This window comes from Lepidochelys kempii, chromosome 3 (genome assembly GCF_965140285.1).
Source record: "Lepidochelys kempii isolate rLepKem1 chromosome 3, rLepKem1.hap1, whole genome shotgun sequence".
Taxonomy (NCBI): domain Eukaryota; kingdom Metazoa; phylum Chordata; order Testudines; family Cheloniidae; genus Lepidochelys; species Lepidochelys kempii.
This window is the reverse complement of record NC_136382.1, coordinates 109902164-109926519: the sequence shown is the minus strand read 5'-3', so window position 1 is coordinate 109926519 and position 24356 is coordinate 109902164. Positions and strand designations below refer to the sequence as shown.

Sequence of the window (24356 nt, the reverse complement as noted above, 5' to 3'; positions counted from 1 at the left end):
CGCATGAATACCAAGATGAGAGCAGCCCTCACAGTTGAGAAGCGAGTGGCGATAGCCCTGTAGAAGCTTGCAACGCCAGACAGCTACCCGTCAGTTAGGAATCAAGTTGGAGTGGGCAAATCTACTGTTGGGGCTGCTGTGATGCAAGTAGCCCACGCAATCAAAGATCTGCTGATATCAAGGGTAGTGACCCTGGGAAATGTGCAGGTCATAGTGGATGGCTTTGCTGCAATGGGATTCCCTAACTGTGGTGGGGCCATAGACGGAACCCATATCCCTATCTTGGCACCGGAGCACCAAGCCGCCGAGTACATAAACCGCAAGGGGTACTTTTCAATAGTGCTGCAAGCTCTGGTGGATCACAAGGGACGTTTCACCAACATCAACGTGGGATGGCCGGGAAAGGTACATGACGCTCGCATCTTCAGGAACTCTGGTCCGTTTCAAAAGCTGCAGGAAGGGACTTTATTCCCAGACCAGAAAATAACTGTTGGGGATGTTGAAATGCCTATATGGATCCTTGGGGACCCAGCCTACCCCTTAATGCCATGGCTCATGAAGCCGTACACAGGCAGCCTGGACAGTAGTCAGGAGCTGTTCAACTACAGGCTGAGCAAGTGCAGAATGGTGGTAGAATGTGCATTTGGACGTTTAAAGGCGCGCTGGTGCAGTTTACTGACTCGCTTAGACCTCAGCGAAACCAATATTCCCACTGTTATTACTGCTTGCTGTGTGCGCCACAATATCTGTGAGAGTAAGGGGGAGACGTTTATGGCGGGGTGGGAGGTTGAGGCAAATCGCCTGGCTGCTGGTTACGCGCAGCCAGACACCAGGGCAGTTAGAAGAGCACAGGAGGGCATGGTACGCATCAGAGAAGCTTTGAAAACCAGTTTCATGACTAGCCAGGCTACGGTGTGAAAGTTCTGTTTGTTTCTCCTTGATGAAACCCCCCACCCCTTGGTTCACTCTACTTCCGTGTAAGCTAACCACCCTCCCCTCTTCCCTTCGATCACCGCTTGCAGAGGCAATAAAGTCATTGTTGCTTCACATTCACGCATTCTTTATTCATTCATCACACAAATAGAGGGATGACTACCAAGGTAGCCCAGGAGGGGTGGTGGAGGAGGGAAGGAAAATGCCACACAGCACTTTAAAAGTTTACAACTTTAAAATTTATTGAATGCCAGCCTTCTTTTTTTTGGGCAATCCTCTGTTGCGGAGTGGCTGGTTGGCTGGTGGCCCCCCCACCGCGTTCTTGGGCGTCTGGGTATGGAGGCTATGGAACTTGGGGAGGAGGGCAGTTGGTTATACAGGGGCTGTAGTGGCAGTCTGTGCTCCAGCTGCCTTTGCTGCAGCTCAACCATACACTGGAGCATACTGGTTTGGTCCTCCAGCAGCCTCAGCATTGAATCCTGCCTCCTCTCATCACACTGCTGCCACATTTAAGCTTCAGCCCTGTCTTCAGCCCGCCACTTACTCTCTTCAGCCCGTCACCTCTCCTCCCGGTCATTTTGTGCTTTCCTGCACTCTGACATTATTTGCCTCCACGCATTCGTCTGTGCTCTGTCAGTGTGGGAGGACAGCATGAGCTCGGAGAACATTTCATCGCGAGTGCGTTTTTTTTTCTCTCTAAGCTTCACTAGCCTCTGGGAAGGAGAAGATCCTGTGATCATTGAAACACATGCAGCTGGTGGAGAAAAAAAAAGGGACAGCGGTATTTAAAAAGACACATTTTATAAAACAGTGGCTACACTCTTTCAGGGTAAACCTTGCTGTTAACATTACATACATAGCACATGTGCTTTCGTTACAAGGTCGCATTTTGCCTCCCCCCACCGCGTGGCTACCCCCTCAACCCTCCCTCAGCGGGGAACATTTCTGTTTAGCCACAGGCAAACAGCTCAGCAGGAATGGGCTCCTCTGAGTGTCCCCTGAAGAAAAGCACTCTATTTCAACCAGGTGACCATGAATTATAGCTCACTCTCCTGAGGATAACACAGAGAGATAAAGAACGGATGTTGTTTGAATGCCAGCAAACATACACTGCAATGCTTTGTTGTACAATGATTCCCGAGTACGTGTTACTGGCCTGGAGTGGTAAAGTGTCCTACCATGAAGGACGCAATAAGGCTGCCCTCCCCAGAAACCTTTTGCAAAGGCCTTGGGAGTACATCCAGGAGAGCCGCGAATGCCAGGGCAAAGTAATCCTTTCACATGCTTGCTTTTAAACCATGTATAGTATTTTAAAAGGTACACTCACTGGAGGTCCCTTCTCCGCCTGCTGGGTCCAGGAGGCAGCCTTGGGTGGGTTTGGGGGGTACTGGCTCCCGGTCCAGGGTGAGAAACAGTTCGTGGCTGTTGGGAAAACCAGTTTCTCCGCTTGCTTGCTGTGAGCTATCTACAACCTCATCATCATCTTCTTTGTCCCCAAAACCTGCTTCCGTGTTGCCTCCATCTCCATTGAAGGAGTCAAACAACACGGCTGGGGTAGTGGTGGCTGAACCCCCTAAAATGGCATGCAGCTCATCATAGAAGCGGCATGTTTGGGGCTCTGATCCGGAGCGGCCGTTCGCCTCTCTGGTTTTCTGGTAGGCTTGCCTCAGCTCCTTCAGTTTCACGCGGCACTGCTTCGGGTCCCTGTTATGGCCTCTGTCCTTCATTCCCTGGGAGATTTTGACAAAGGTTTTGGCATTTCGAAAACTGGAACGGAGTTCTGATAGCACGGATTCCTCTCCCCATACAGTGATCAGATCCCGTACCTCCTGTTCGGTCCATGCTGGAGCTCTTTTGCGATTCTGGGACTCCATCATGGTCACTTCTGCTGATGAGCTCTGCATGGTCACCTGCAGCTTGCCACGCTGGCCAAACAGGAAATGAGATTCAAAAGTTCGCGGTTCTTTTCCTGTCTACCTGGCCAGTGCATCTGAGTTGAGAGTGCTGTCCAGAGCGGTCATAATGGAGCACTCTGGGATAGCTCCCGGAGGCCAATACCGTCGAATTGTGTCCACAGTACCCCAAATTCGAGCCGGCAAGGCCGATTTAAGCGCTAATCCACTTGTCAGGGGTGGAGTAAGGAAATCGATTTTAAGAGCCCTTTAAGTCGAAATAAAGGGCTTCATCGTGTGGACGGGTGCAGGTTTACATCGATTTAATGCTGCTAAATTTGACCTAAAGTCCTAGTGTAGACCAGGGCATAGCTTCATGTGACAACTGAGAAGCCTGGTGGCTGAATGTACAGCTTAAGACAGAATGACCAGGCAGATTGCATGCTCAGAGCCAGGGCTGACTTTTCAAAAATCCAGCAATATCCATGTTCACCTTTGAAAATTCCTGTGATTTTTGAGAGACAAGGTGGGTGAGGTAATATCTCTCACTGGATCAATGTCTGTTGGTGAGAGAGACAAGCTATTGAACAACACAGAGCTCTTCTTCAGGGTGAGTTTGCCAAATCATCTTTTCTGAAAACTCCCCTGCACCTTCCAGGAACTTCCCCCTCTCCCTCAGAGTTTTGGCCATTGTAATATTGCTTAAATATAAGCATTGTGCTATGAAACCTTGAAATTAGGGCTGTCAAGTGATTAAAAAAATGAATCGTGATTAATCGCATGATTAAAAAAACTAATCACAATTAATCGTGCAATTAATTGCATCGTTAATAATAGAATACCATTTATTTAAATTTTTTTATATTTTCTATATTTTCAAATATATTGATTTCAGTTACAACACAGAATACAAAGTGTACAGTGCGCACTTTATATTTATTTTTGATTACAAATATTTGCGCTGTAAAAAAAAAGCAGCCAGAATTATCTCCCATAAATGTAAACAAACTTGTTTCTCTTAGCAATTGACTGAATAAGAAGTAGGAGTGAATGGACTTGTAGACTCTAAAGTTTTACATTGTTTTGGTTTTGAGTGCAGTTATGTAACAAAAAAAATAGATATTTGTAAGTAACACTTTCATGATAAAGAGATTGTACTACAGTACTTGTATGAGGTGAATTGAAAAATACTATTTATTTTGTTCATCATTTTTACAGTGCAAATATTTGTAATAAAAAATAATATAAAGTGAGCACTGTACACTTGGTATTCTGTGTTGTAACAGAAATCAATATATTTGAAAATGTAGAAAAACATCCAAAAATATTTAATAAATTTCAATTGGTATTCTATTGTTTAACAGTGTGATTAAAACTGCGATTAATCACAATTAATTTTTTAATCACAATTAATGTTTTTGAGTTAATCGCATGAGTTAACTGTGATTAATTGACTGTCCTACTTGAAATCATGCAATTCTGCTACTTGATGTACTATGCACTAGTGCTAAGTACATTGCAGAAACTCCTCCATTTCTACCAGCAATGCTCTGAAACACTGCCACTTTGTGGTAATTTAAAGTTATGGCTGACACAGAGCATATTTCCTGAAGTCGGTTGTGCTCAAATAAAAATTCAGAAATAAATGATAACTTAGCACAAGGGCTGGTTACAATGGTGCATATTTTTTGTGAAAAATGTACTGAAGTTTAATTTTTTTACAATTCAAACAGCTCTAGCAAGCACAATGAAGCACTTTTCCAGACATTTATTCAGAGGTTCACTGTCTATGTCGTGCCGCCACAGTTGTAGTTTACAGGGCGGGGGAGGGGCTATCAAGTCCAGGTTTGGGGGGGCTCAGGGCTGGGGCAGAGGGTTGAGGTGTGGAAGGGGCTCAGGACTCTGGGCTGGGGATGCAGGCTCTGGGATGGGGCCAGCAATGAGGGGTTTGGAGTGCAGGAAGGGGCTCCTGGTTTGGGTGGGGGCTCAGGGCTGGGGCAGGGGATTGGGGCGCAGGGTGGGGCACAGGCTTACCCTGGGTGGCTCCTGGTCAGTGGCGCAGAGGGGGTGCTAAGGCAGGCTTCCTGCCTGTCCTGGCACCACAAACCGCACTGCGCCCTGGAAGTGGCCAGCAGCAGGTCCGGCTCCTAGGCAGAGGTGTGCAAGCGACTCTGTGCAGCTCTCGCCCACTGTTCCCCCCTCAGCTCCCATTGGCCGATTCCCAGCCAATGGGAGTGCGGAGCTGGTGCTCGGGGTGGGAGCAGCATGTGAAGGCCCCTCCCCCCCCATGCTGGCCACTTCCGGGGCACAGCAGGGTTTCAGAACAGGTAGGAACTAGCCTGCCTTAGCCAGGCAGCCCCGCTGACTAGAGCCACCACGACCCAGTACTGGGTCACAACCCACAGTTTGAAAACCACTGGTCTACAGAACTCAGTTCCAGGGAGCAAGGTGGGCAGGCCTACAGTTTAATTTTCCTATAAATAACGAGAGATAAATTTCCTTTGTTCTTGGGATTTTTCAGAAGGTACCGCTCAATTTCTATGCACCGACTGTGCTAGTGATCATACTAGATGTAACAGCAGGTCTGTCTCAAACCAATTGCATTTGGAACGGGGCAACAAAGTCCTGGCCCTAGATGGTGCCTGGACGCTCAAATCCCATCTTTTCATATAGCAAATGAGGGCAAATAGCACCAGGTTGAGTCGTTAAATCAGTGAGTGTGTGCACTACAAATTTCACACTGCCCACTCATCCTGGGTTCCCTAAGAGACACTGATGTAGGGCCTGGTTTCAGCTTCCCTCCAAGCCTCCTTTCCTTGCTCAGCAAGCCTGGAAAAAAAATCAGAGCCTAAGAAATTATTCTCGTAACCTCCTTGTCCTCCAGTGCCCCGCCCTTGCTAAACAATGCACTAAACTGCACCCAGCAGCCTCGCTGGGTGTAAAAACAAGGAGCAGGAAGCAGCCCTGCCTGCCGCGGGTTGTCATCTGACTGCTCTCACGTGAGACGTTAAACACACCACCCCCAGCCAAAGACTGCTGCATCCTCCCCATTGCCAGCTATGCTGCTGCTGCTCCTCTGCCTGCTCCTTTGCCCACAGGGATGCAGTGCGCGCTATGATCCTACCTGGGAGTCTCTGGATTCCAGACCACTTCCGACCTGGTTCGATGAAGTCAAGTTTGGCATCTTCATCCACTGGGGCGTGTTCTCCGTGCCCAGCTTCGGCAGTGAGTGGTTCTGGTGAGCCTTCCATGCGTTTGACTCTCAGCTCCTCACTTCCTCCTTTATGTCTCTTTAACCTCCCCTTGCTCTTTCTGTCGACAGAGCAGCCTGTTGTTCTTTCTTCTTTCCCTAACAAAGCTGCACCCTGTAGTAAACAACCTTTCACGCTCCATTCCCTCCCTCCCCCAGTGTATGTGGTAATTATTCCCTTGTCTCTTAGCAGTAAAATCTGGCCCCAACTAGTCTGAACACAGCTCCCTAATTTGGAGAACGTTTTCAACCCAAACCTAGATGTGGATCCCCATGATGTAAGTGAATTGAACCAAAACTTCACATCTGAGCATCCTTGAATGTGGGGAGTGTTTAAAATGTAACCCCACAAACAAATTTTGCAAGTGTGCTCCTGTATTTATAGCGGGCTGGCTAAAAACCACAAATCAGAGCAATTGTGGAGTTTGGGGGTATCCATAATCCAGGTCTGACGTTTGAGCCTATATTTAGTGAACTAATGAAACTGGCTTTTTTTAATGTTATGTTAATGGTTGTGATTTTAAAAGAGATCCTTTCCACAGAAAAGAGAAAACTCAGGTCCTGCAAACACTTACACATGGGTAAACTATTTGACACATGTGAGTGTTCACAGAATCAATCCCTTTGTCTGGTAAACTGATTTACCATTTCTATGCCATAGTCTGCCCCTGACTTTCTGTGTGATCTTGAAGAAGTCACAAATCTCTTCTGCTATTTGTAAAATTGAGGTAATAAGATCTCTGTCACGGGGATATTATAAGACTTAATTAAATAATTTTAGTAAAGGTATATACATGCAAAACATGATTTTCTGAAGGCAGAATTTTGACAACACATACAGAGCTGCAGGGGATGGGTTTAAACAGCTCTGATGTGGGCTGCACTTTACTACTTAACTTTTCTGGACAAAGAATAAAGATGATGTCTTGACTGCCTTTGATACCAAATACAGTTTAATAGAATATTCTTAGTACAGTGTAAAATATTCTTGACTGAAATGCCATCTCTAGTTTGAGAGTGTTAATGCTGTCTATTCTATTAACTCCTGAAAGTACTCATGCATCTGATGTAGGGCAAAAGGGCTCTACCTCAATCATAAATATACCGAATGTACCAAAAATAGAAAAGAAAGCTTTGGCCATGATACAGACCCTTCCAAAAGAAAGGTTGTGGTTGAAGTGTCATTGCAAAAAAATCACTTTTCCTTCCTAGTATATTAACCATACAGATCCATCCACTGGCAAAACTATCCTCCTTTTGTATAATATTTCCAAATCCTCCCTTCCACTTTCAGTGCCAGTTGTCCTCACACTTTTATATGTGGATTTTTTTTTTATGGGCTGGGCACTCTGTGCAGTCATTTAGAAAATAATGGAGTTGTACAGGCCGTAAATGAGGGCAGAATTTCCCCCTAAAATAGAAATGATCTTGTAAACCCCTCCTCTCCCCAATCCTGACTGCAGACTTTCCTATGATAAACTACAGTGTTTGATTACACAAAAAAGAAATGTTAAGGTGGTACAAAATTAAAATAAACTCACTTTAAAGCAATGGATCAGGCTGCTTGGTTATGTCTCCCCGCATTTTGTATTTGAGCTGTTATTTATTAGCCATGTTCCAGATTTTGCTCTTACATCGGTGTTAATGTGGACTATTGACTGTAAATAGTAACTATTGACTGTAAATAGCATTTACACTTGTGGTTTACCCTCATTTACCCTGTCATTACAGCCTATTTGTTAGTACCAACTTTCTTCCTTGGCCTGCAGCTGTTCCCACTTCTCTGATCTCAGCAGATCACTTTTCAGTTTGTTTCTTTTGGAATTTCAATTCTGTCCGTTTTAACGTCATTAGCAACTGGTGCATGGCAAAGGAGAAGAGAGGGGAAGGTGTGATCCGTTTCCTTAGACACTAAAATGTCTTGAGATTGCAACTATTTTTTCCACAGGATGATTTCTGGGCCTTTTCATCCAGCTTTTTCCCCACAAGAGGCCAGGTTCTGTTCTCACTTATGTCCATGTTAATTTGGGTTAACTTTATTGCTATCAGCAGAGTTACTCTGGATTTACGTGAGTATTGCTGAGATCAGACTCTGATCCTCAATTTGGGATTTAAACACATTTTTAAAAAATTCAGTTTATTTTCCTCCCCAATTTTGAATGACCAGTGTGTGTCTAAGCTTACCTAGGTCTTTGCTGCTCTGCCTCACTCTCTGAAACCTAATGACTGTAACCCCACAAACCCTTACTACTGGCCATAGCATTTCTACAGTGACAGACTCATGCTACCCCATGCTATGCCCATAGACAATAGAACTGTTTATGTAGTAAGCAGTATTGTTGTAGCCATGTCGGTCCCAGGATAACAAGGTGCATGAGGTAATATATTTTGTTGGCCTAACTTCTGTTGGTGAAAGAGACAAGATTAAGAGCTACACAGAGCTTGTTTCTTTGACCAACAGAAGTTGGTTCAATAAAAGATATGATTTCACCCACCTTTTTTCCTCTCTGTGGAAAACACTAATCCACAGGACTGGTGCTGGACATTTTGCTGCCCTAAGAATTCCTACCTGTAATTGGGCTGGCATCCACCTCTCTAGCTGATTCATGCCTGCAATCGCTCAGCTTTGAATGGGGAAGCACTCCCCTGGCTGGTGGTTCTTTTGGCAGGTCTTCATTGACTAGCCTTCCAGCCGAGTCACATTCACTGTCCCCCCCTTCTGGGGTATACAGTCTCTAGTTCTTGCTCATGGCCCTAGTATGGGGCCATAGCACAAGGGCATCCTTCCCCGAGGCACTACTTTCTTTAACAGCCCAAGAGGGGTCTATCTCAGTAGGTGTCCTTTTGGCAGCCCTTGACTGGGATCAGCCTTCAACCAGACCAGCAGAGTCCATCACGGTACCCTCACCTGGTCTGGTAAACTTCTGGGCTTGGTCCCCTGGACTCAGCTTGCCCTCACTGATCTGTTAGCAGTCCTGCTGCTCTTCCAGCCAGCCAAGCACCCATTTCTCCCTCTGCAAACTCCAGGCAGTAACTGACTGCTCTGCTGCTTCTTTTTATATGGCCCTTCTGCCCCCTGATTGGTCACTCCTGGAGCCCCTCTGATTAGCAGTTCTCCTAAAACCACTCTAGGCTGCTGGGAGGACTTCTCCTCTGCTCTTTTCTTGAGTGGGCTATGGCAGGGCCGTGAGGCTTCTAGACCTAGTCCACCCTGTCACACCTCCTCATACCTGTGCTGGTGTGGGGGACAGCCACACTAGAGACCTGCTTCTGTCTGTGTGGCAATTTTTGGCTGCTGCTGGTGTGGGGTAGAGGCCCATCTTTAAAGGAGCAAAACTCCCTAAAAGTTGTGCTTGGGGTGGGGGTAGATGGAGCAGTGAGATGGCTGTCATCCCAAGTAGCTACTGGAAAGTGGGGGTGCCCTTTAAGAGGCAGAAGCAAAAAAGCTGTGCTGTGCTTGGTGGTATGGCTGCTCTTACTCTTCTACAGGGGGACACAGTTAAAGAAGTCCATGCCTGTGCTGGCCCAGAACCAGGGGTGTTCCTACAAAACTGGCACCCAATGTAGCTGCCTACGTCCCACATCAGCCCTGTATGCCTGGTAGTAAGTTTTCAGCATTTGGCCCCTAAATAAGACTATATTTTCCCCACTCCCATCAAATTTTAGCTGGTGTACAACACAGCTCAGTAGGAAACACTGGCAGTCCCTCAAATGAAGTCCTTGAGGGAGGTAGACCAGGGTGCTTCCAAATATCAAAGCTATTATTGCCTGAGGCAGTTTTATGTTATTTCCAGTGTACTTCCACAGTATGTCTGTGACAGTGCGCACCGCCCTTTAGAATGGCAAAACAGGAATTGATTATTATAACTGTATATATATTTTTTAAATGTCATTGGATATTTTTATTGTGTATTTGGAAGGTGGTATTGGCAGAAGGAAAAGAGACCGGCCTATGTAAAATTTATGGAGACAAATTACCCTCCTGGCTTCAGTTATGAAGATTTTGGCCCTTTGTTTACAGCCGAGTTTTTTGATGCCAACCAGTGGGCAGATATTCTGAAGGCTTCTGGTGCAAAATATGTTGTCTTGACTTCAAAACATCATGAAGGTAAATAGAACGTGTGCAAGGGCTGGCAGTTGTTGCAGTTCATGGTTCATTTCTTCTAACAGAACAAAAACCCAGGTGAAGTTATCTTGTCCAGCTGGCTAGATGCTAAAAACCTGGCAAGAATAAAAGTGGTATTTGTTAGCCCATATCCCCTATAAAAGGCTGGAACATTGATAGAAGGAAGAATTTGTTATCACATTATTCCTCCTGCTATAGGTTGCAATGACTGAAGTTAAGAGTGCTGCAGAGCTTCCTACAACAGCCACAGAAGTTGTTAATGTCTGACTGTTGCGTAATTTAGCTCTAGGCTTTTTATTGCTTAATGAACCAGAAGAGTAAATCGTGTTCTGTTTCATATAGAACATTACTGTGTGCAGAGAGTTCGTTAGCTCTCTACCTTTCTCCAAGAAATGTACAATGTGCTCTTGGGAGTCGGTTAAGATTTTGAAATATGCACAATTATATTTCAACATTAGTAGCCTGATTCCTATTATTACTGCTGCAGCTAGAAGCCCAAATCAAGATCAGGTCTCCGTGGTACTAGGTGCTATACATACCCATAGTAAGAGACTGCTTAGTGCAGAAACTGAGAGTTATGTGTCATTTGTAGACATGGTATAAACAATTTTTAAGCAACATCTTGGTATTGGATTCTTCTTCTAAAGGAAGGAATATTATGGTTATACATAACTAGAGATTTCAGTGATAGGGCAAGCAGAAGTGGGGAGAGCCTACTTCTTCTTTCTGGGGAGCTGCAGAACAGGGAAGAGCCTACTTCCTCTTCCTGGGGAGCTGCAATCAGCATGTGTGTTTGACTAATAGCATAGCATATATAAGAATATGCTTACAGTGCTTTTTATTCTCTTTTTGTCCTTCAACTTTCTCTTTCTAGGTTTTACTTTGTGGGGGTCCAAATACTCATGGAATTGGAATGCTGTCAACGTAGGACCAAAACGGGACATTGTGGCTGAACTAGCAACATCTATTAGAAACAGGACGGATTTGCACTTTGGGCTGTATCACTCTCTCTTTGAATGGTTCAATCCTCTCTTCCTTTATGATGCCTCCAATGTATTCAAGACAAGACAGTTTCCAACAGCCAAGTCATTGCCTGAGCTCTATGAGATTGTGGCTAAATACCAGCCAGAGATCCTCTGGTCTGATGGGGATGGTAATGCACCAGATACTTACTGGAACAGCACTGGATTTTTAGCCTGGCTGTATAATGACAGGTGTCTTGTTTTTATCATATATTTAGCTCTTAAATTGGAACTTTGGCCAGGCTATAGCCTCTGTCTCATTTTCCATATATTGTGTGGGATCCATTGTTTCACTTATTGGGCACTTAACCATGTCATCTCCCACTTAATTTCCCTGCAATATAAGGGATCAAGTCAGGGAAGAGTATTCCCTTTAACAACCAAATTATTAGACATGGCTGAAAAATTATGAACATTTTTCATGAAAAATGTCAAGCAGGTCCATAAGTTGTTCCATTAACATGGTCTGGCCATTCTATCTATTTTTATTCTCTTGTAAGTAACAGTCATCTACCATGATGGCAAGTAGGGTGGTTTTGTTAAGAATATGATCATAGAATATCAGGATTGGAAGGGACCTCAGGAGGTCATCTAGTCCAATTCCCTGCTCAAAGCAGGACCAATCCCCAACTAAATCATCCCAGCCAGGGCTTTGTCAAGCCTGACCTTAAAAACCCCAAAGGAAGTAGATTCCACCACCTCTTCCACCACGCATTCCAGTGCGTCACCACCCTCCTAGTGAAATTTTTTTTCCTAATATCCAACCTAAACATCCCCCACTGCAACTTGAGACCATTACTCCTTGTTCTGTCATCTGGTACCACTGAGAGCAGTCTAGATCCATCCTCTTTGGAATCCCCTTTCAGGTAGTTGGAAGCAGCTATCAAATCATTCTTCTCTTCTGCAGACTAAACAATCCCAGTTCCCTCAGCCTCTTCTCATAAGTCATGTGTTCCAGTCCCCTAATCATTTTTGTTGCCCTCCGCTGGACGCTTTCCAGTTTTTCCACATCCTTCTTGTAGTGTGGGGCCCAAAACTGGATACAGTACTCCAGATGAGGCCTCACCAGTGTTGAATAAAGGAACGATCACATCCCTCAATCTGCTGGCAATGCCCCTACTTATACATCCCAAAATGCCATTGGCCTTCTTGGCAACAAGGGCACACTGTTGACTCATATCCAGCTTCTCGTCCACTGTAACCCCTAGGTCCTTTTCTGCAGAACTGCTGCCGAGCCATTCGGTCCCTAGTCTGTAGTGGTGCATAGGATTCTTCTGTCCTTAGTGCAGGACTCTGCACTTGTCCTTGTTGAACCTCATCAGATTTCTTTTGGCCCAATCCTCTTATTTGTCTGGGTCCCTCTGTATCCTATCCCTACCCTCCAGGGTATCTACCTCTCCTCTCAGTTTAGTGTCATCTGCAAACTTGCTGAGGGTGCAATCCACACCATCCTCCAGATCATTAATGAAGATATTGAACAAAACCGGCTCCCAGGACCGACCCTTGGGGCACGCCACTTGATACCGGCTGCCAACTAGACATGGAGCCATTGATCACTACCCGTTGAGCGCGATGATCTAGTCAGCTTTCTATCCACCTTATAGTCCATGATCAGGACACTTTCTTCACAGACCGTGCCTTTGACACTGCACATAAGACACAGTACATATTCAAGGATCTGTACTGTAATCTATTTCCATGGCAGACAGTCGGAGGTGTGCCTGAGTAAGGAGTGCAGAAGCGGGTCCATTCACTACTCCCATTCTGTGTAAGACCTCAGATTTCTTACCCATTTGCATTATGTAAAGAGGAAAATTAGGAATACAGAAGTCATCTTGAACGTGAATTTCTGGGGAAAAGAGCTGACATTTAGTCTAAAAAATTAAAAATCATAATCATTTGTTTAAAATTTCTGTAATTTCAGCCCAGTTCGGGATGCAGTTGTAACAAATGATCGCTGGGGAGTTGGCAGCATTTGTAAACATGGTGGATACTACACCTGCAGCGACCGCTATAACCCAGGACACCTTTTGCCTCATAAGTGGGAAAACTGTATGACCATAGACAAATGGTCATGGGGTTATAGGAGGAATACGCAGCTAAGTGATTACCTCACGATTGAAGAACTGGTAAAGGTACAGTAAGACAGAGATATGGTATACAACATCTGGCCAGTACTTCTGATTATTATAGTTCACCAATGTAATGGGAAGAAATAACTAATTATGTGACCTCTTGATGATCATTTCCTTTGATTATATTATCAAACTAAGTTCAGTAATGGCTCTACCTCAACTGTGCAAATCCTATGGTTTGATTCTCCTCTTTCTCTTACACCAGTTTGACTTCAGTGGAATTATTTGCGATTTACACACATGTAAGCAAGATGAGGATCAGGCCCATAAATTCCACTCAGTTACTTTTATTGCAAATGAAAGAGGCAAGCACTTCCTCTTCTTTCTGTCTTTAAGGTTCTCTCTGCTCCTACTCTATGGTGACAAATATGAAATAATAATAAGCCATGGATATTTAGTATTCTTCTAAGTATTTATTTTATGCAAATTACACACTTTAAGTGTTTGTGGCATTTAAATACAAAAGAGTCATTATTGTTTCTGTAGTTTTCTACTCATATCTCCCAGAATATTCTGCCAGCAACACTCAGGGAACCAATCCTGCTGCTACTGAAGTCAATGGCAAAACATGCATTAAATTCCATAGACGTGGATGGGCTTTATGTCTGCTGAATCCCTGTTTACATAGCATATAACTAATTGTTTCCAAAAAAGAGTCTACATTCATGCAATGCAAAGAGCGATACTCTACATTAAATGTTGCTATTTCATAAATATAAAAGGATAAAAGTTTTCCAGAGACAGGATAGAAATATTAATGTGTTTTACAGATTGGTGGAAATAGCAATCCAAGTCTGAATTCTCTACATCCGACCCAGATTTGAAGGCTGATCCATGTGGAGGAATTTGGGTTTGCCTGTCCCACTTCATTGAGGGGACACTTTTCTCATTTAACCTCAACATCACCTTATGAGTTTGACAACAGACGGTGCTGGGAACAGATTGCTGACTCATCCAAAGAACTCAAATACACTTCTGCCTCCACCGGCAACTTTCATTGCCCTCCAGAGTTCAAAGGGTGCTCCCAAGCTCACATCTTGCACACATTTAGAGACAAGCCATCAGATCAACTCGAAACTTTAATCTCTGAGGAGTAGTCACAACACAGTGAAATTTGCAGTTGTTGTAACACTCAATTATTTTGTGGGTGTGTATAGTTTGATATTATCACATAACCCAAATCTAGCTTTTGTTTGATGGCTGGACTTTGCAGTCTAACAGCTGGGTTAGAGTTAACATCTAACAGTCAACAGCTGAGTTAAATTTTTATCTTAGGTGTAGGTCTTACATGTAATTTCTTACAATTTTTTAAATAAGTTAGAATGCAAGATGGAACTAACCTTAAGTATAATGCAAGCTATCGGTGCCCACTAGCTTAAAAAATCTGCAGGTATAGATATAAAAATATGAAGGTGGCCTTTTCTGAGGCGTGAAAGAAATACCAAGGTAAACCATAGTAAGAACTATCAGCACTTGCCAGGTAGAAGGAAGTGAGATGTAGCCCTCAGCAGTCAGCTACAAAATAGCAACTTTATGGTTGTAGCTGTTTTGCTTTTCCAAATGTAAAGGGCCAGTTGCCTGAAAAGCATGCTAGGAAAGTTTCCAATAGAAGTGTGACCACAGACTAGGCATTTCAGTGACAGTTAATCACAAAGGAAGTAGTTCCTAGGGAATGGGTTGAATTTCTGCTGGCTAATTCTAACTTCTCCCACAGTTAATCCTGTAAAATTTGTGATAATAAAATTGATGTTTCCATCCTACCAGTTCAAGACTTCCAAATGAACCTACAAAGTCTTTTAATTGGTCTATTAACAACTAAGTCCTTCTACGGGTTAAGTTATTTGATGTACAGCATGTCAAACAAAAACATTATGTCCAGGAAAGAAACAAACATTCATACAGCTGTATGCACATGTTGTACCTCATATACCCAAATTTGGAGTAGATGCTGTAGCTTTTCAACACTTCTAATGTCTGCTGAAGTCAATGAGAATTTTACCTAATACAACAGTAGGGAATTATTTCAAAGTGCATGGGCTCCAGGTGTTCATCAATCTCTGGTGTGAGAGAAATGCAAAAGGCTTTGATATATTTGGTTGTTTCAGGAATGACTTCCTTGTTACTTTGCATCTGTTTTTTTTTTAGGTGGTTTATTTCCCCAATGCAATCCAATCTTATACTTACATTTTTAAATTAAAATACTTTGTCTGTTCATTAAAGTAGGACATGCAGATAATTGTGATTTAAAACAAATTAGTAAGGTAAGGTAGGATCCTGATCCTGCAACTGGTTCTTTGCAGGTGGACCCCTGCACCTGCCTCATTGAGTTCAGTGGGGCTTTCTGCAGACACAGGAGGTCCACCCACCTGAAATCAGTTGTAGGAACGAGGTCTTAGTGTGTAAGCTCTCTTAATAGTTTAGGTGCTGCAGTTTACTTTTAACTCTTGTACTGTATACAAGATAGTTCTGAAAAGAAATGAGTATTTAGCTGCAGAAACCAAAGATATTTGTTTAATTTCGTTTTATTCTGTGGTACAAGTAGGTTTTTTTTCGTGTAATAGTTACTCTCAGAAGTAACGTGTATGTGTGTGTGTGTATGTATCAGGGGCTCTTCACAGTATCCAACTACAATCCCAGAATCTGACCACCATTTCAGAATATCTGGATGTTTACAATATAAAACGACTGATATCAGTCATCATTAGGGTTCAGACTCAGCCCGCAGTTAAACAAATAGGAAGCAGATAACTCATAATGCAGACAGACTGAAAAAATGCAGAGTTAGTCAGGCATCACAGAGTGAGATCACATTTGGAAGGTTTTCTTGAGCCATACAAGCTAAAAATGTAACATTTTTAATGGAAGCTTAAATTTTGTAGAAACGATTGGAACCTCTAACATACTACTTTGCATATTGCAGTGTCAAATACTGATTCAGCTCTTTCAACCCATGTGTCTGGAGCAGAGTTCTAAGTTTTGGTAAGAACACCAGACAATGTGTATACCTTCATTGGTCATAATCTTAACACTCTGACGTTGCTAAATGTTTCAGCAACTCGTAGAAACAGTATCATGTGGGGGAAATCTCCTGATGAACATTGGGCCCACCCATGATGGTCGCATTGATGTTATATTCCAAGAACGCCTAAGGCAGATGGGTGTCTGGCTGAGAGTCAATGGAGAAGCCATTTACGGAACTAAACCATGGAGAACGCAGAATGACACTGTCACACCAGGAGTGTGGTAAGACTAGTGAAACAATATGCAGAAAATATAACTATTGAGACCCTTTCGTGAAGTTGTGCAATTTCTAGTGGACAAGTGTTTACAATAAAGAAACCACTACCTTAATTTGTATGTTATTTGGCTGTCTCAGAAAAGAACCCTTTCGGAAAGCCAAGATAGGTGCCTAAAGGAAGAATATATATATATATATTGGACATTAGTGAAGTTGGTACATCCTAATGATTAGGGGGAAAAAACTGGGAGACAAGAGAGTTTATGCTTCCAATGCAGACTGAAACAAAGGCTCAATGTGTATCTTTGGCCCGTTTATGCCTTTCAGCAAAAGTAGCTGAAAAACTAAAGCAAGACCTAGGAATTACTGTAGAATATTGGCAGGTTTCAGAGTAGCAGCCATGTTAGTCTGTATCCGCAAAAAGAACAGGAGGACTTGTGGCACCTTAGAGACTAACCAATTCATTAGAGCATAAGCTTTCATGGGTCCATGGAAGCTTATGCTCTAATAAATTTGTTAGTCTCTAAGGTGCCACAAGTCCTCCTGTTCTTTTTATAGAATATTGATCGATACAATATAAAACTGATGATAAGAAATAAGTCAATATCACTATCATGAGAAAGACAGAAATGTTAAGGTACTTTTTTAAAATTAGCCACTTTTTAAAGGATGCTTAGAAAGAACTCCTCACAATAATAGCTTCCAAAGCTGGATTTTTTTTAAAAAAAAGTTCCTAGAAAACAACTCTGATCAATAGTAGGATGGCCATGAGCCCTGTCAAATTGAGTATGATGGATAAATTATTTGGTAAGATAATGTTAATGTCATTTCTGGTGAAATCAACCATCAGATTCACCCCTTTTTAGTCTCTGGACCCTGCTCTATCCCTTAGCTTCTGTGCCTTTGCTGTGCCAGTAATCCACAACCATCCCTCATCTGCATTTTGGCCCTACTCCTTCTCCTTCCCTCGTGGTCCGTTCTGTACTCCTGACCCCATCATCGGCTATTAAATATAAATATCACGTCTAGACACAATAAAAAGCTAGAAGTAAAACTCATGAGAAACATTAATATGTAAGAAGAGAAAGAGAAGTGTTACAAATATTTGCACGATTGTTTGGTAGAGAATAAATTATACTTGGAAAAAAGATTTGCAGGAATCCAAACTTTTTTAAATAGTAGTTTGGCAGGACAAGGACTGCATTGCTGTAGTTCTGATGTAAACAGTTCTTGTGGTGTTTGTGATCCTAATTGCCATCAACTTTTAAAATTCCTTTTCCAGTCCTGAAATCTTTACATGTACATTACTCTCAAGTGTGTGGATAATCACAAAAAAACAACAACAACTGGACCTAAATTATATGACTCCCCATTTCCAACCAGGTACACATTCAAACCTAAAGAAGAGACAGTCTATGCCATTTTCCTTAATTGGCCAATCTCGGAGACTCTGGTACTTGGTGACCCAAAAACCAAAATTGGAGCAACACAAGTAAGTGACCACTATCTTTTTTGCTACTTCTGTGAGCTTTCTAACGCATTGTCAAGGAATATATTCATAAGATAGATCAGAAAATATCTGAAAAATGTGCCATCAACACTGCGAACATTTTTGTTTTCAAATAATACATACCTGTCACCTTTGGTGATATGTAAAAACAGAATAGAATATGTTGAAAAAGGGAAAATTCTGTCGTCACTATTAACTTTAAGTCTAGGTCTCTCTATGTCAGACTTGATAGTAGGGCGTTCTCTTGGTCCATGACAACTGGGGGCCGAGCAGATCTTTGCTCTGAGCTTGGGCTTAGGGCCACCTCTTAGGAAGAACTGCCCAGGATGATAGCTTCCAAAGATGAAAAATGCTAACTATATCGAAGTGTAAAAGTGCTGTTCAACTCAAACCACCCACAGCAGAGTCTTGACATTAAATTTAGAGATTTCCTGGAGGAATACCCACTTGCCTTTCAAACTACTCAACAAGCAAGCAATAGGCAGACACCCCTCTCCAGCAAACTTAATGCAGTTCTCCACAGGGAGGATCTGGCTGTCTGACCTGGAGGTTCCTAGAATGAAAATGCACAGGTAAGACAGAATTGTCCCTATTTGAGGACTTGTCTTCACTACCAGGAGATCAATGCTGCTGCAATCGATGCAGTGGGTGTCGATTTAGTGGATCTAATGAAGACCCGCTAAATTGACAATAGAGCACTCTCCGGCCGACCCCTGTACTCCAGCTCCCTGAGAAGAATAAGGTAAGTCAATCATAGAGTGTCTCCCATCGACGCAGCACAGTGAAGACACCGGAGTACGTCAACCTAAGCTATGTCGACTCCAGCAACGTTATTCACATAACTGGAGTAGTGTAACTTAGGTCGACTTACACTGATAGTGAAGACAAGCCCAGTCCCCTCCATGTCAGACAGCCTTCACAGTGGCATGCAAAAAGCAGCAAGTCATCCCTTGTAAGGGGGAAGATTCAGTTGTAAATTAAGGCTGAGGTGTGAATTAAGTATTTGTGTGGACCCTGTTGCTGCGCACAAAAAGTTCCCTAGTGTGCCTTAATCGACTCCCATTTCAAAGCGGGGTAGATCCAGCTCACCAGGGAACTTTTAGTGCCTGGCAGCAAGGGCCACACAGACACTTAATGTGTGGCAGGCTAGTATGACATAGATTTACACCCCGGCTTGCTGTGAACTAGGTGTTTGTGTCGAGAGACTCTGAGTGGCTGAGGGAGGAATGGCATAAAGGAGGCCTACTTCTGACATAAGGGAGTGTCTCTTTCTCAGGTAGAACCTCTTGTTTTTTCAAACTGGTCATGGATGCAAATAGGTTCATCAATAGGCTTCCAACCGGGCCTATGATGCCCTGAGCGGCTAGATGGTCTAGAGCAGTGGTTCTTAACCTTTACTGCAGCCTTCACTCCTTTGGTTCTCAAAATATGTTCTCGCACCCCTTATCAAAAATCGTTGAAGTAGGTCAGTTCTCTAAACCTAGATGTATTTTTTGTTTGTATATTACAGTAATCGTTAAAAAATGTATAATGTTAATAAATACATAGGTTTGATGAAACAAAGTAGTTGTACGTACGTGCCTGTGCTTAACTGGTGTTTTCAATGATTTACCCTCTAAAAAATATCTGGCATATCTCGCACCCTCAGAAAGGGCATCTCGCGCCCCCAGAGGATGCGTGCACCCCAGGTTAAGAACCACTGGTTTAGAGTATGTTTCCTTGGTTCTAAGGGTGTCTTGCTGAGCCAGTCAACCCTGACTTTTCTTCTTAGTGAAGAACTCCAAAAACCATAAGGATGGGAGTGTAAATTAGGGCAGGTGGTAATTCCTCTATCCCCAAGGGATGATGTGTTACACCCTCTTGTGAGTAGCTTTTTGGCTGCTTGCACTGCTCTAGCCTAATGTGACTTTCCTCTTGACATGCCCAATTTTTGACCAGCTCTGTTCCCACTTCAGTACACTCCCCCATAATGACACCTTGGTATATAAATGGGGGTGCTTGTGTTACACACAGAGTGCTACTGTAGCACAAATTACAGTTGGCAACTGAATTACATTATCATGACACTGAAGAATTTGGCCTGCGCTCCTCAGATGAAAGGCAAGGAATGGGGAGACTTTAAAATGAATAGATCATTCTTAGTTTTGCATTTTTAATCATTATTAGTAGCAGCATTATGGTAATGCCTAGAGGCCCCTACCAATACTAGAGCCTTAATGTGCTAGGCCTTGTACAAACTTCATAAGAGAGAGTCCCTCTCCTAAAGAGCTTACAATCTAAATAAACAAGACTGGCAAAAGACAGGCAAAAGGACATGTTATCCCCATTTTACAGAAGGGGGAACTGAGGCATAGATTGGGACTTGCCCAGGGTCACAGGAGAAGGCTGTGGCAGAGCTGGGAATTGAACCCAAATCACCTTTTCCCTGGCCAATGCTTTGACACAAGTCCCTCCTTCCTTTCTAAATATTAAGACTCCTCATGACTTCAGCTGGTCACAACACAGGGCCAAAATTTCAAAGGAGGTGTAGTGTAATGTAGACAAATAGGAAAAGTTATTTCAAAGACTTGTTCAAAGAACACTAGGTTTTTTAAAAAAAATTTTAATCTGCCAAAATTTTACTTACTGTTAACAGTGTGTGTAATGGAAGTGTCAGTTGTACTAAATCAAACAATTACTCCTGATTTACAGCAGAGTAAATTGAGAACAGAATTTATACCACCCTAAGTACTATGTGCAATGGTATAATTTCTATATAGCTTCTTAAGTGATTTCCCCCCCCCCCCCCCCGTCCTGCTTTCTAATATGCTTTTTAAATGAAGCAGTAGTATATTTAAAAAATCATTGATTTTTTTCTGAGCTGAGCAGAATGGTTATTTCCATTACAGTAAAGTACAATTCAGTTTAAAAGCAGATTCCAGAATATCTTGCCTTTTAAAAAAACAAAAACTCCTGCTTCCCATAAAATACCCATGTTGGCATCTGACTTCTTCCTATAGGCAAGAAGTAGTGCAAGTTTAAGAAACTGTTAACTAACTTTCCAAAAGTGTAACATTGCATTATTATGTTTGGAACCTCTTCACCTTCATGTACATGTTCTGCTTAATCATCTGAACATTGTTTGTGTATAGTCACTTTGCTCTATTTTTGTGGTAGTATGTATTAAAAAAAATGTAAACTACTCCATTATTTGTAAGATAATGATCTGGTTTGTATTGTGAAACCTGGCCCTTCACATAGGGAGCTAGTATCTCAAAATCCTTTTGATTTCCCACTGCCATCTGCATGTAGAACATAATAACCATAGTCTGGCCCAAATCATAGGACACAGCATCATTACATCTGCCAGCTTATTTATATGACCACCTTAGAAACATGTTTAGAACCTTTGGACAGCCTCTGACCATTCATGTGGCTGGCAAAGAGGTGCCTACAGTTAATCCATTATGTTAAAAGGACCTGTTAAGCAGTGGTGAGCTGGAGCCGGTTCGCGCAAACCGGTTGTTAAAGTTTGAGGCTGGTTTAGAACCGGTTCTTAAAGGGGTGGGCAAACTCCAGCCCGCGGGCCACATCTGGCCTGCAGGACCGTCCTGTCCGGGCCGCCTGAGCTCCCGGCTGGGGAGGCTCCCCTGGCTGAGAATCCCTTTTTAATTTTCACTCACCCGGTGGTGCTCCGGGTCTTTGGTAGCGGGCCCTTTACTCGCTCCGGGTCTTCGGCGGCAGGTACTTCAGGACATGCCGCCGAAGACCCGGAGCAACTGAAGGAACCGGTTCTTCAGATTTGGGAAGCTCATCACTGCTGTTAAGTAGTGGAAAAATATATGCATGTAATTATTGGGCCAACAGTCACTTTGAATAGACTGCAATTTGAATCATTGGGGCAAGTCACTTTGGATAGATTTCAATTTGATTGTGTTTTTTTTTCCCAGGTGAAGCTGATTGGACATAAAGGACAATTGAAGTGGGTTTCACTGGGAGAAAAGGGGATGACAGTGGCTGTGCCTCAGCTAACCCCTAGTCAGTTACCCTGTCAATGGGGCTGGACTCTGCAACTGATGAATGTAAACTGAAGGATACAAATGGAGACTTCAGTTGCTGTTTCTTCACAAATGTTACTGAGAACACTTCAAATTTCTAACTTGCTTATATATACGCTATATTGAACTCCCCATGTACAGCTGAAATTGGGATTGATGGGAGCAGATTTAATGCAGACAAATGCTGTTCCAGATTCTGCAGAATGGGCATTTGGCCTTTCACTTCCAGCATTTAACCTCTTTGATTTGAAAGACTGGTTAGCTTTAAGTGGTGGGGTGGATTTGTAAGATTACATTGGACCTTGTTTGCAGCATAATATTAGATTTCTGATGTACTGGTTTCAATTCATCTCTTCAAAAAAGGTCTGTGCACTGACCCATGGTGCATCTTCCTTAAGCAGCCCACAACAGCAGGAGCAAGGTTGTGAATGTAGCCAAATTCTGCAGCGATAAGTTGATCAAAAAGCAGGTGTACAGGGCAAGGGTTAGTTGTACCAGTCAGCCTTTTTGAAGTTATTTTGTGTACTTTTTAAAACCATTTATTTTTTTTCTAATGGAAATATTTCAGTTGTTTCCTCTCTCCCTCTTTGCCACTGAAAAAGGAAAAATAACCAAAAATAAAATTAATCAAAAGCAAAGTTTTGAAGTTTGTTATTGAAAAAAGGCTCTCTTTCATTAAAAATAATTTCACATTAAAAAATTTGACCAGCTGTGGTAGTAAATCATGAATAAGGCACTTTCAGCCACATTAGAAATACACTGAGTCTAGCAGAATCTCTGCTATGCTGCAGGTTATTGCTATGAGGGGTATGGTTAATTTTTAAATTATGGAGAACTTGAGCAACACATCCTTTCACTATGAAAGGCACTCCTTGTGAAGGATATAAGAGAGCAGAAAAGATATTTCTAGAAATATCTGGACCTCTGCTGCCTTCTAGGAACATGGCTGTCCTTTCAGCAGCATTGTGTCCCCCCAATAATTTTCAACTCACTGTGTATTTAGCAGTTCCAGGTTTACCTTTTTACAGCAGAAGGTGAGTTAAGTGACTGAAAGGGCCAAATACTGCTCTAAATAGCACTTGTGGGAGAAAACTGTTTAAAAGTCATTCTAATCCATCCTTCCTCCTATGGCATGGGCTGTCCATTTATGACAAACCCTTTATCTCTTCCTCAATACCCATTTAACCAAAGGGATGTAGAGATTTGTGTTTCAGTGACTACGAGGCTGGGTGCAGTTGGGACACCTAAAAGGCCCAACTGGCCAATCAGTATTGATCTTTGGGTAACAGGACTGTGGTATTGAACATGGTATAAGTGGCTAGACAGAATTCTAAATGAAGAAAGATTAACTAGGCTATTTTCACAGCCTTCAGAAGAGTCAAAGTCTATTACAACTTATTTTGTCAAAGACATTTGTAAAGAAACTTCAGTGCCACATTTCTAGAGAGCTGGGGAAGTTAGTACAGCTGTAGCTTCTATCCTACTTCAGAAACATTAATCATTATCTAATATTCCATTGTATATCCTACCCTAGGCAGCAATCTTGCAAGGAGTTATGCACATCCATAGCATTACATACTGAGTAGTTGCACTGATTTTAATAGTAGTCACAACATATAAGGTTATGCATGTGCTTAAGTCTTTTCAAGATCAGGGCTCTAGTCTGACTGGCTGCAAGTAATAGACTAGGAAAATCATGTAGTTGTAACTATTTCAAGCAGCTCCCCTTGGTGAGGAATTTAACACAAAATTTTAATTTTACATGTGAAATTTTGTTATCTACTGCGTAGAATTTAGGAGATTGTGAATAGGAGTAGGCCTGAGTTACAAAATCTGTACTTATGGTATAGTGATGGGCATAGTAAAAGTCTGAGTGGTGAACTGATGTTATGCACCTGTGCTGTGTGGTTCATTTAGCTATTCTTATAGTCAGTAGGGCTGCTGTAGTTTCTCTTATTTATGCTGATTGGGTTTTTAAATAGGTATCTCGTGTGGACTTATAAATCCATATGTACATGAAAATTGCTCTCCCGTAGTCCCACCTTTTGTGCCAAAGAGTTATATTTTTCTAGTCTTTGCAAGTTTCTGTAGGAAACCAATGAAAATAAATGCAAGACTAAAATGTAGAGAAATTTTAACATATGTAAAGTTTTAAAATGGTGGTCTATTTAGGTATAGACATTCTTTTATGTTGGTAAAGTTATTGCACACAA

General features: G+C 42.6%; 2 protein-coding genes across 4 annotated transcripts; one reads left to right on the top strand and one right to left on the bottom strand.

Moving 5' to 3' along the window:
* Window positions 1-1149: 1149 nt before the first annotated feature.
* On the bottom strand, window positions 1150-6293 carry LOC140909080 (uncharacterized). 2 transcript variants are annotated; one of them, XM_073337510.2, is made up of 3 exons: window positions 5950-6293; window positions 2261-3385; window positions 1150-1687 (listed from the first exon to the last, which is right to left on the bottom strand). In XM_073337510.2, the coding sequence occupies exons 2-3, from the start codon at window positions 2835-2837 to the stop codon at window positions 1491-1493; spliced, it is 774 nt and encodes a 257-aa protein (XP_073193611.2). In that variant the 5' UTR covers window positions 2838-3385; window positions 5950-6293; the 3' UTR covers window positions 1150-1490. The 2 variants fall into 2 exon arrangements, with proteins under 2 accessions (XP_073193611.2, XP_073193610.2); XM_073337509.2 differs by lacking the exon at window positions 5950-6293 and having other exon boundaries at window positions 2261-3680.
* FUCA2 (alpha-L-fucosidase 2) lies at window positions 5829-24297 on the top strand. Of its 2 annotated transcripts, XM_078852203.1 has the most exons (8): window positions 5996-6063; window positions 6266-6353; window positions 9996-10183; window positions 11076-11415; window positions 13148-13358; window positions 16411-16601; window positions 17980-18088; window positions 22036-24297. In XM_078852203.1, the coding sequence occupies exons 2-8, from the start codon at window positions 6337-6339 to the stop codon at window positions 22174-22176; spliced, it is 1197 nt and encodes a 398-aa protein (XP_078708329.1). In that variant the 5' UTR covers window positions 5996-6063; window positions 6266-6336; the 3' UTR covers window positions 22177-24297. The 2 variants fall into 2 exon arrangements, with proteins under 2 accessions (XP_073193603.1, XP_078708329.1); XM_073337502.2 differs by lacking the exon at window positions 6266-6353 and having other exon boundaries at window positions 5829-6063.
* Window positions 24298-24356: the final 59 nt, after the last annotated feature.